Source organism: Artemia sp. Qi Xiang Cuo, chromosome 18 (genome assembly GCF_049724085.1).
Source record: "Artemia sp. Qi Xiang Cuo chromosome 18, ASM4972408v1, whole genome shotgun sequence".
NCBI lineage: Eukaryota > Metazoa > Arthropoda > Branchiopoda > Anostraca > Artemiidae > Artemia > Artemia sp. Qi Xiang Cuo.
In genome coordinates this window covers 24,361,225-24,374,252 of record NC_142811.1, presented here as the reverse complement: position 1 = coordinate 24,374,252, position 13,028 = coordinate 24,361,225, and the positions used below count along the sequence as shown (strand labels likewise).

Here is a 13,028-nt window from a genome sequence, read left to right as displayed (position 1 = left end):
ACTTGACTTCTCGCGTGGGTACCAGCTAATTGAAAATTATCAATCTAATTATTATTTATACGTGATTGTACCCTTCAACCAGAGACAAAAGATTAAAAAAAAAGTTAGCAACACCTGTCTGTTGCGTACAGCTGCGCAGCGTGCTGAAGCAAATGTCTGTGAGCGCGTTTACTGAATCTAATGAACTAAATTATCAAAATAATTCTGCAGTATTGATTTGTCTCTGTTAGGACAAACATGAAAATCGTCGAGGAAAGTAAAAAAGAGAGAAGTAGTAGCTCAGTGAAACTTGGAATTGTAAGACTCGGGAGAGCCGCTGGGAAGGTAAGGGTTTACGGTAAATTTCTAGCTTATGGGGATATTGATCTACTTAAAACCAGCGAATTGAAAACTAAAAATACGGGTAAAGTTTCTTTGTCAGATGTTTTAGATAGGTATAGAGACCTGTCATGAATGCAAACTTTTAATGTCCTAAACAACTAGTCTGAATTAACCGGAATGGGGTCCCGGTTATGTTTTTGCAAAGAAAAAAAAAATCCTATTCATTTCGTGAAGTTATTGGCTAAAAATGGGTATAGGCGTAAGCCCAGAATTGGCGGTGTTGAGAAGGAAACAACAGGGGCGTAATTTGCAATGAGACAGGGAGTAATTGGGTAAATTTCAAGGTGGCGCAATAATCTGGCTAGGATGAAAGTGAGAACATCATTTAATGCCTTTTTTATGCTCTTTCATAATTCAATAATCGCTTCTGGAGCTAAATGCATCGGTAAAGTTATACGAAATCATATTACTGTTTTAGTAAAAAACTTAATTCCCCTTTTGCCGCCTTTTTTTTATGCTGATAATAAATATAATAAGCTTTCATGTCGGAAATGTGATTCAGCCCCCCCCCTATATAGTGCCCTTCAGGGTTAGGTTAGTGATCGCCGATAGAGGTAGGGGGGCTGAGAACCATTTCTGAGGTACATGCGTATTAAATTTATAAAAAGCATAAGAAAAGGCATTGATAAAGTTCTACGAAATCATATTATTGAGTTAGGACTAAAGTGAATAAACCATTCGATGCCTTTTTTTATGGCATCGAATGCCCCCCCCCTTATATATGCCAATTCAGGGTTAGGTTAGGTCAGGGAGGGTTAGGTTAGGTATAGCCTATATAGGGAGGGGGGGGCTGAAATTCATTTCCGATAGAAATGCTTATTATATTCGTAATCAGCATAAAAAAGGCATCGAACGGTGTATTCACTTTAGTCCTAACTCAATAATATGATTTTGTAGAACTTTACCAATGCATCTTGAGCCCCTAAAGGGACCCCAAAGGTTTTTCATTTTTGTAACCACACAAAGAAGCTATAACCTAACCTACAAAATATTGATTTTCAATTCAAACCGTTTTCCTACCGTTTCAAGTTTTTCAAATGCCGTCGACAAAAATAGCGCTGAATTTGCGATTCGAAACTTTGCCGTCGACAATTCAGGGTATGTATTTGCGCATTAGGGGGTGGGGGGGGGGGTAAAGTTCATGGTAGATTTGCAATGGGCCGTATAATTTAGCTACGATGAAAGTGAAAACATAAAGCAGAGATAGGATTGGTAGTACTCGTAGTACAGTCTTATTACCATGCAGTGTATAATCCATAAAAATGGGGTGGGGGGGGGTGGCAGTCTTAGGTTGGCCTCTGCAAAAATCTCCGGATTTTCAGATATTTTCAAAATATCTTAGTTGTTTTTAACGCAATCTGCTGGTTTTGTTTACGTTTTTTTCTTTCCCTGATTTTTTTTTACTAAATCCACTTGCTGTCATAGGCTATTCACTAGTATAGTAATGATGATTTATTTTTAACCCACATTATATGCAAAAATAACACTTGTGGAATGTAACAAAAAAAGAGAATACAGGCTAGTACATATATGAAATGCATGAAAACTGAGAAGCAGATACAGTAGAATTTTACCCTTATTCACTAGCGGAGAATATCGCACTCTCTGTGAAAGTGTTTATCCCTTGTCGAGCAGTGGCGTAATTTCGTGAAAATCCTACGGGGAGGGGAGTTGGGCCAATTTTCCCACATCAAGTGAAAATGACAGTGAAAACTAAAGATTTGCTAAAGAAAACTGACCTGTTTCTCTGGATACTTGGATTATGCAGGCTTATCTTAGTTTTGACAAGATTTTTTTTTGTAGAAACTAAATTCCAGCTGGGAGAAAAATTTGGATCTGGGGGGGCGGTTGGCCCCCCCCCAGCCCCCTTGTAAATTACGCCCCGGTTGTCGAGCTTCTTGTAAATAAGTTATTTTTCTCTTGTGCTGGGTCGTCTTGGAGCTTTTCAGAACTCAGAAGATTAGTATTTCCAAGATGGTATATTAGGATGCTTTCTACGAGACGAAACTTGCCTCAATTGTTTCGATTGTTCTTTTGCCTCTAAACGCCAAAGTAAACTAAGATTGTAATGGTGTAATCGGGTTAACAAATGAGACCCTTCCCCTCCATGTTCGCTTGTGATGAATATAAAAGATTACTAGTTTGTGCGCTGTTGTTTTTTTTTTCGCTGAAATATAATAATATAAGTTATATGCTCTAATCAAGATATTTTGGCGTAGAAAATAAGACCTTTTTTCTTAGAATAAAACAATTAGTCATCAAAAGTTCGTTGTACTAAAATTTTCATAATTAAAACCATGGACGACAGTAGTATATAAACTACAGTAAAGATAATAAGTCAATTGCTGCACAGTTAATTCTCAACAACTATAAAATTAATGACAGTTCAGTTCGAATTTAAGTCATTATGCTATTTTGAGTACTATTTTACTACTTTTTACTTATCCTTATTTAACAGCTCAGTGCTGTAATTTTTTGTTGTTGCAAAAACCTGATACCAATTTTGCTATTAGACTACCGGTTATGTCTAATCACCAACCGATCGTCAATTTTTAGGTCCGAAGACAATCTTGTAACGTTATACAAAGGGCATCTGAAGCCAAGCGAGTATTTCTCATAATACAGCCGACAGCTTTCATAAAAGTGGTGAAGAATATAATGTGGTACTTGTGTGTTATAACTAAACCAGCGCTATAGACTGTACAAGGAAACCAGACACGAACCCCTCAAACGGCTTTTTGCAAGAGATAAATGAATTGCAAAGCGTGGTTTCTCATTGAGTTTACAATATTTAAACGACTGTTTTCGGGGGTTTAGGGGGGAGGTACCTAGGTTAGGTATTTAATATATGCTATGCTTTACCCCCCGCCCCCTAATTTGCAAATATATAGCCCAAATTTATTTCTAAACTATTATATTCCCAACCTATTTTATTTCATTTGCATTAACCAAACCTGACTTCTTTCGTGTATTGCGCTGGTTAAGTTATAATGCACAAGTACCTACAATGTTTGATATAATATAATATAGTTAATAGTTTAATATAATATAACATATAATGTTTTGGCTAAGGGACTGAGTTCAAACTTTCATTAAAAGTTTTTTAACTTTTTGAAGGGGGGCAGAAGACTACACATTCTGTTTTAAACGGGTACTTGTGTCTTATAGCCACCACACTCAAGTTCTGTCGAGAAGTGAAGTTTGGTTAATGCTAATAAAATAAAACAAAATATGATGAAAATATAATACTTTATGAGCAAAATTATGAAAACTACAACAAAGAATTATGGAAGGGGGGCCGCCCTGACTGCATTATATTAAATACGTACCCTAAACTAACCTAACCTAACCAAAATGCCAACTGAATATTTAATTAAAATATAGCTATAATGTAGTTTCCCACTGAGCCGAAGCTAATATTATCTGGTATAAAGACCATGAAAACCGGTTATTGTGTCTATGTTCGCGATATAAAATCTTGAGTGTGGTGGTTATAAGACAAAAGTACCAAACTGTACCTCTAGGCGAAGGAGGAACCAAGTCACGGTTGAGGGGAGAGCTCCTCACGAAAGAGTATACGCTGTGGTTTTCTTTTTCTAAGCCTGTCGTTTGACACGCTCTTTGGGAAGTATTAAATAGAAAAAAATAGGTTTTTCGTAATAAAGTAAAAGGCGACATTGAAACTTAAAAGGAACATATTTTTCCGTATACGAGGGAGGCTGCCCCTCCTCAACCCCCCGTTCTTTACGCTCGGAGTTTGACTTTTTTTTTGCAACGCTTTAAGAACAACTACTAAATTATCTTAGTTCAAGATTTGTATGTTATGGGCTGATTTGGCGTCAATTTACGAAAATTTAGGGTGACAAACTGTATGAAATTATGTGCCTGTAGGTATTTTTTGAAATCTCGGGTGGGGGGTCTAGGAGGCACCCCCGCCCCCAATGGGCACCGCTGCTGCTTTCTGAGGGCAACTACCAGGAAAGGCCAATAAAGCAGACATGCATGTTAATTGTATTTTTATGGGGCTAATCAGGGCCGTATCTAGGGGGGAGGGGGTTACCCGGTTTCACCCCCCCCCGAAATTCTTGTCTGACTCGTAAAAACGTAACAAAAATGGACGGTTTGACCCCCCCCCCCCACGAAATTTTTTTTGGAGTAAAACCCTCTCCGAAAAAAAAATCTTGGGTACGGCCTTGGGGCTAATTTCTAATGACACTATCCCGACCATTAGACAGGAATGCTACAGGGACCTAGCTCCCATCCCCAGGATTTTATGAATTTCGTATTTTTACTGTGTTACTGGAATTTTAGTGACCCCCCCATCCTCAAGGTAAAATCTTGAATTCCTGGATAATGCTTTTCAAATAATAATTAGAGAATGCCCTCATTAAGATAAAACGGTACTTTCCATTATATGGGCCTTTGCAAGGAAACCAGTAACGAAAAACTCTTTTTTGACGGGTTAATTCACGACACCTCTATAGAGTAATGCTATGCATAGCGTGGTTTTCATTGGGTATACGATATTTAAACTGTTGTTTTTTGGGGTTTCGTGGGGGAAAAGGTACCTAGGTTAGGTTACGTTTTTAATATATGCTATGCTTTAACCCCCCCCCCCTAATGTGCAAATATATAGCCCAAATTTGTTTATAATCTGTTATATATTCATCCTGTTTTATTTTATTTCATTAGCATTAACCAGACTTGACTTTTTAGAAAGGCCCATATAACTGGAAAGTACCGATAAAACTAACTGTTTTTTCGGTATTTATTTAAGTAATTCTTGAATGAAAATCAAAACGGTACTTCCACTTCAGAAAATGCGACATACTTATATTATGAAAATTAGTTTTATGAAATGATAAATGTATGAAATGCATCAACTACTTGAAAATTAAATTTTAACAGATGCTAGATATTGAATTCACCGAGCCGTAGTAACTTTTTGCAATCGCGCGACAGATGTCTAGGACTCAAAATAAGACCGGTTTACTAACTTCCGAATTTCATAATTGGTACTTCTGCCTTTTTCTTCTTCTTTAGCCTACACATAGGCTATGTTTTGTGGAAGCGTGAAGAAAAGAAAAAATACAAATAAACGTTCAATTGGGGATAAGTCCCTTTATGAGACAGTGAAACATACAAAAGTCTGGATATTTCGACCACATATAGCTACAGCGATCGTCATCAGCTCATAAATGGACTTTTCCCCGTTTGAACGTTTACTTGTTGGTCATAGAAAGGCAGTGTGATCTTGAAGAAAATACCTAATTTAAGGTATTACGTCGAAAGAAAAGACTAGACTTAAAATATTTTGATATGAAGTGTCAATTGAATAGCATTAAAATCATTTTTTTTGAACATCAATTAATATTATTGGGACCAGTCTTCCCTTTCAACAGAGACTGTATGAAAGCTTTTTTATAGAAATTCTGGTCAAAGGAACTTCTGAGGGGGCTCTATCGACTGGAAATTGATGGTTCTAGTATACTATTTGAGGATGAAAGTAATTGGAGGGTAACCAGCTTTCCTTCCGTGCCTTTGTTTATCCTGACACTCCAGTTTTTATCTATGGTATCGGATCGAAGTTTTCAGATAGCAATTTTACTCATAATAAACGAAAAGTCAAAAAATGTGCCTTTACGAGGGTGAGGGGGGGGATTGAAAATGACAGTAGAACCCTATCAGGAGGTCCAATTGCCCACCCCTGCTGCCACCTACAACTTTTTTTAACACCATATATGAGCACGAGAACCACGTGGTTTATGGTTTTTGTCAATGTGAATGAAAAAACAGGATTTTTCTCATATTTATGTTTATTTTATTGGATGGTTATGTGTGTTGGTTGATCTATTTGATGATTTTCATGTATATTTAATGGTTTTTGTCAGTGTGAATGATAAAACAGTAACTATGTCACACTTATGGATGTCAACAGCAATTAATGTCTGGTTTATGGTTTTCTCACTGAGAATTAAAAAACAGTAATTTTATCACTTGTAAAAACAGGAATTTTCTCACATTTATGTCTGTTTTCTTGGATGGTTATGTGTCTTGATCGATTTATTTGATGTTTTTATGGTTTTTGTCAGTGAGAATGGAAAAACAGAAACTTTGTCCTGTTCATGGATTATTGAGTCTAATGGGGGCAGGTCAATGACACTTCCTTCTTATTGTTGTTCGAGTCAAATGTCATGGTGTCCAGAAATAGTATTTGTTGTTGTGGATAAAATTGTTCAATGTTATGAGTTTCCCGGAAACAGTTAGATCACGTGTTTCCTTCTCAGCCAATCAGAGGGCTTGTTACATATTAGCGGCGGAGGGAATATAAAGAAAAGGATTTTTGCTAGAGTTTTATTAGTCTGTGAATAGAATTCAAAGGAGTGAGAAGAACAGTTTTGACTTTACTCATTTGGATATATATTTGTGTGTGTTGATGAGTGGAATGTTTACCCTATTAGAAGTTGATAGTGGAGTTGATGATAATAATACAAGAGCACCAAGCATTGCGGTGGAAATCACGAAAGGATCACGGCTTTGTCTGGAATGAGGTGCAGTATATGCAAGATATGTGATATCCTTGAGAAAATTTAAAATGGAGGATCAATTATGTTTCACTGCTAAAGTTGATATAACACATGTGAATAGACTTCAATGTGCTTTAAGTGCATTAGTGAAACATATTGAAGACAATAAACAGTATCGCTGATTCTACATGCTCTGTATTATTGACAATGTTGTTGTTGTAATTATTCAATAAAATTGTTTCGAAATAGAAAATGTTTTCTTTCTTTTCTGTTTAGGGCTAACGAATCAGTGTCAGTCTAGAGTCAGCAGTAAGATTTAAAGGTTTTAAAAATGAATATATTTTAGAAAGAGAGAATTATATATAATATAGTATATATGGAAAAACATTTGATTTTTAATGACGATTTTATCGAGTTATATCTTCAACGCAGGATATTCTCTTGTCGGGAAACACATGACAATATAATGAGGAGTGATTCTCCCCCATTAGACTATTGTATGGAGCTTTTTAAATGTGATTCAAATACATATAGTCAATTTACTGATATATTAATTGGAAATAAGCAGATTCATACAGTGAATATACTATTGACTAGATTGCCAATGGATTCAATCTAGATGGCTCCCCCCATCTATCAACAGAAGCAACGTTACAGAGTTCCTCCTCGACCTCCTAGTTACATCTAAATGAATTTATCGAATGAGGATGATCAGTTTCATTTTAGCTGTGAGCGATTTGACATCGGAAACCAAAAAATGTTCTATATATGTCCATTTTGCATGTATACTCTTGGCAGTTAGACTCAATGTGAGAATTGTACAATTATTGATGACCATAGCAAAAAGTGTAAATTATGTAATTCTTGTAAATTACATAGAGGCTATGCAGTACAAATTAAAGGATGTAATTCATGTCTTGAGGAGGTGTGTGACTCTCATCCTAGAGGGCACCCGTGCTCCAATTGTCACTATGATAAATGTGATCAGTGGGAGAATACTTACCCCGCTATGATTGGAAAGAATCCTAAACGTGATTTTAGTTTATTTCTACGAGATTGGTATCGTCGTGGATGTAAATTATTTTGGGAAGAGGAATCTGGTCTACGATTCAACTGTTGGGGTAACAAGACATTCTGGTTTCTACGTCATCGTTGTGATGACACCACCTACTATGACTATAAACCAATTGATTTTTATTTGGCTGTGATAGAATGTGATTCACCACTTTAAAACATTGTATGTGATATTGCTTCAAATAGACAGATTGAAACTCGTGAATTTCATAATATGAATGCAAATAGTATCATTGACTATACAAAGAGATATGACAGGAGTGAAGTTACATTATATTGTAGAAAATGTGACCCTGACTTTGCAGTCAATCAAGATCAATATACAGTGAATCCAAATGATTTACCAGCATTAGTGGTTCACGGCAGTTGCCTATACATCGAAGATGAAGAAATCTAAAGTGTAGATTGAAAGACATTGTTGTATATATATATGCATTTTATTAATAAACAAATTCACAAATATTTTGTAAGAACTTTACTCATAGGTCACTGAAATCAATAAGATATAGGTCTGAGAGGATATTTTCCACTAGAAAGTCGTTCAGACGTGGATTGTCAACATAAATGTGGAGAAACTGCTTGTAAGTATAGCCGCGACATCGGAACACAAAATATAGTAGTGCAGGGAAGCCGCAGCTTTTAGTTGTTAGATCCTGTACCCTCTTCCGATTTTGAACAATAGTTTTCCCACTGCTCTCAATATAGTTGCTGATGTGAGGTGTGTAGAATGTATAGGGTAGCCTAAGAGGGTCAAAAAACTCAATCGTTTTCTTTGTTTGGAAGATGCAGAACCAATGACCCGTCAGCACAGTCGATAGACTGCTATTAACAATGATTAAGGTGTTGCTAACGCTTGGAATTTTTCCAAGAAGGTCCGAAGGCAAACAATAGGATTTGTACTGGGACATGTAGGGGTCCATATTAAATACATTGATTATTTGACTGGTGTTCATGGCGCCAAGTCTAGTAGAACACTACCTTCGGGAGTGATTTCCCAATAGGTTTCATATTTATTTAGTGAGATTAGAGCAATACTCTAAGCCAATGGGTCGGCAAATGTACACTCTAAACGCACACTCCCCGTACGTACTATACTCATAACCTGTGTACCAAACAAAGCCAGAACAATGATAACTTGTGTTTTAGCAAACATTTCTTCTGTTATACCATTTTCAAATAGTTGCGAGTCATGATCTAGGGTTTACATGGTCAACTCGTACAATGTTCTATAGGATTTATCAAAAGATAGATTGTAGAGTGGAATGCTATTTACTTTGCACACAAGAGATGAAAGCCCAAACATCTCGAATTTATGTGGGCATTCAATCCATGATCCTATTGCACTGGCGCTTTTTACAAATGTCAAAGCCAATTTCGAAGGGATTTCACCATTGATAAAGGTTGAATCGGTGAATGTGTGTGAGCCCATGGCGCTATGACGTTGATTGGTGATTGTATGAGGAACAAGTAGTTTAATATTATTACCATTGGCTCTCAGTTTTTCCACGGCCAAAGCAACAGAACTCATGACCTGTTGTTTGTGTACATGAAGTATTGCCGAGGTGAGGGAGAGACTTACATCTGGATTGGCAGCAAGTTCTTTTCTCAATATGAAATTGGAGGGTGCAAGCGTTAGTTTTATATCCACTTTAACATTGGGCGGCAGCCATTGGGGTATATTAAATATTTCATGATATATTTTTCAAACTAGATGTAATTCACTAGTTGTAGCATTTTTAAGTGCATCTGTACGATCAGTATTAGTAATATATTCATATCCATTGGAGGCGCCTCTCAAGTCCTTGTATGACTTGGGTGTCATCAGCATGAATTACATATAGTTTTTGTAATTTGAGAGATTGGTGCTTGTGCTCACCAGCGTGCCATTGATGTAGACACTAATTTGACGAAATAAATTATGTATTATACAATTTTCATAAGATATTCCTTCAGCCCGAATTGGCATTGTATTATCGGGTTTCCGGACTTTCATTTGCAAATCTATAAATGTTGAAGATATGTCCATAAAGTAGTCTTCATTGGAATAAATTTGAATGTGGATATTATCGGAAAGGGGTTGTTGTGGATAAAATTGTTCATAGTATCCATGCTTGACACTCACATCAACATTTTTAGCATTGAATAGATTCAATGAAGTGGTGATTGAAGATTGAAAATCCTTATGCGGTAGGTAGGACATTTTAGGAGAAGAAATCAAGTTTCGATCTAACAATTTTCTTTCTGGGACTTCTGTTTACAGCACGTGTCGGCTTTTTCCTTCTTTTCTTTGACAAGAGGGATGTCTTTCGTTTCCGACCTGAGTGGAGACTGATGAGGGATGCAATGTTTCTTGACCTTTTTAAGCCTTTACCATTCTGTTTTAATCTCTCGCCAAGGGTTCGCGCACTGGACCTAAGATTTTCCAAAGCACTTTTTTTAAAATCCTTGCCAGAGCCCCAATCGTATAGTGTAGAGGATGCAAAATCTGTTGCAGCTGGTACAAGATATTTTCTAGCCAGTGGTAGTGAAGTTCAAAACAGTTTTGCAAAACAGCTGCCAAGACCATAGCCAGACATTGACGAGCGTCCTTTGTAATAGTCCAGTCCATTGCCCTATTTTCTTGGACCAAGAGTATTAGCATAGCAGTCAATATCAGGGAAAGTGAATCCTACTTTTTTATTAGGCATCTTGCTTTTGAACGAAGGATCGAAAATGACATGTAATCACAGCCAAACCTTTTGAAATTTCTATTGGATCACCCAATTCGGTTCTTAGCGTTAACTGACAGAGTTCCAAATAGCAAGTCTTTAAGGGAATATACTGAAGATGCTTTATATTGTAGTGGTGAAGATGTTCTTGATTAGTTTTTCATTCAAGCACTCGTAAGAGGGGAACATTTGAATTACGAAATCGATATGTTCCCACAAATGAAGCGTAGAGTAATATACAAGTGTCAGTGGAGAAGGCTGGCGGATAGTCAGCGAATATGAAATAAGGGTCCGGCACTTTTGTTAGTGAGTATATGTAGCTTAAAGCCAAGAACATCCTTTAGGTTATTTTTGAGAATAACCTTTTCACTGGCAATAGTTGAACTAATGTAGATCTTGCCCTCTTCCTTTGAATAGTTGAAATGAAAAGCCCCCGTTTTACGAGTAGAAATTCTATTATTGATAGTACGACATAAATTATTCATACAGGTGAATTCCTCATAGGGTAATTCAATGTATGGATAATCCAACCAATTGATTTTTTGAATTTGTTGTTGATCACCAGTTGGTAGCGGCGGCCAATCATATGGTCTAATTTTTATTTAATATTTACGTTCCTTTCCCAGGATGTCATAGGTATTTTTGAGAATACAGTCAAAAAGAGACACTTCATACTTTCGATTGCCTTCGAATTTGACGGTGGGGGAGAGTTTCGTCCAAAAATCCCTTGTTCTATTCAAGTCATTGTAGAGAGGATCAGAAACCTTGGACATGAAAGTAACTTATAAATCATTAGGTATTGTCAATATCTTCAACACTGACCCAAGAATCAAAATCTGAGTTGTATCCTAGCCAGCGAAACAACAACTGTCTCTTGCCATGGCGTTTAGGACTCTTTAATATATTTTCAATTTGATACATTTCACTAGTATTTCTAACTTTCTGCCATTCATATTCATAAAAACCACCAAAAATCTTATCATCTTTGCTGTCTTGCAGTTGATATGTCGTGGGGTCAGTGTCCAGAATTTTAGACACTTTAAAAAGTTCAGTGCTCCATAAATAATTCCCTTTTTAAAAAATATTGGTGGTTCTATTAATTCAAACAGTATCACCAACATTGAATTTCTTCTTTTTTTTCTTCTCATTGACATTGGAGCATTGCTTTAGAAAAACATCAAATGTTTTTTAATTGTAGTGAACATCCGTTGGTGTACAGCTGGACTGAGATCGATGGGGCCGTTGATTATAAATAAACATGATTTTATCTAAATAATGAATAAAATCCGGTGTATTTTTAAATTTTCAATATCTTGAAATTAATAGACGAATCGTTCTTATTAATCGTTCAGCCAATGCAGCCTTTATTGGGCTGTGCCTATGATAAAGTATTGTATTATATTTCAAAGAACTCGTTGCAACATGAGGATTGACAAATTAAATGCCGCGATTAGATTGAATTGTAGAATATGGATCCTGTCCTAGAATACTTTCAATGGCCCGAGCAACTTCAACACCTCTCTTCGACCGTAGTGGAATGGCATATGCATAGCGACTAATGATACTGATTGCAAGTAGAATATATTTTTTGGGTGCACTGTTACATCATTGAACTGCATCTAAAGTTAAACGATCTGTTTCCATTATTTGCCGAGGGAAAAAGGCTTTAGTTTGTCGATATGGCTTACTGTGAAGCCTGTGATTACAATGCAATGTGTAACTTGGGTTATTTTCTAGATACCGTTTCGTTTTTTTTAATGTGATGGTGTTGGAGACAGCTTTAGAAAGCGTTTTAGGAGAATTTACACTTCCCACTTCGCCAATATTTTCATAGATACCTTTCAGAACTTCATCCATTTTGTGCGTAGACATGTACTGTAATGACCACTGTACTTTTGAACACTGGCGGGCGAATCAATTCGTCTTCGCTTTTCACTAGAAACCACAGGTGTTGTAAAATCAGTGACGTTCCTAGTATCTTCAAATATTGAATCTTCTTCTTTTTTAAATGGTGTTGTTGTTGGAGGACTATAGTTGCGTAGTTTATTTTGAATTCTCTCATTGCCACTGAAATTTTCGGTGATGTTTGATGCATACAGACAAGATACAATATGAGCTGCCAATGATATAAGTCCTATTCGTTTATTTGCAAAATCACACTGAAAGGCACACATATCCATTATTTACACTTGTCTATTAATTTGTATCCGTGTGCTCTCAACTTGAACCTGATCGCCAGTTTCCAACATGAGATAAGATAATACTCTTTTACTCTGTTCTCAATAGGTGAGTGGCAATAGGTTTCCAATTTTCAATACAATTGAATTCAATTCCTTCT

The 13,028-nt window shown here is 36.4% G+C and overlaps 1 protein-coding gene across 1 annotated transcript in view; it reads left to right on the top strand.

Moving 5' to 3' along the window:
* The first annotated feature begins 231 nt into the window (after positions 1 to 231).
* Positions 232 to 13,028, top strand: part of LOC148941352 (zinc finger MYND domain-containing protein 19-like) — an 84,831-nt gene continuing 72,034 nt past the window's right edge. Inside the window, exon 1 of the mRNA XM_089103853.1 lies at positions 232 to 324. Within this exon, the coding sequence (XP_088959979.1) occupies positions 238 to 324 (87 nt within the window). The 5' untranslated portion in view covers positions 232 to 237. The remainder of the gene's footprint in view (positions 325 to 13,028) is intronic.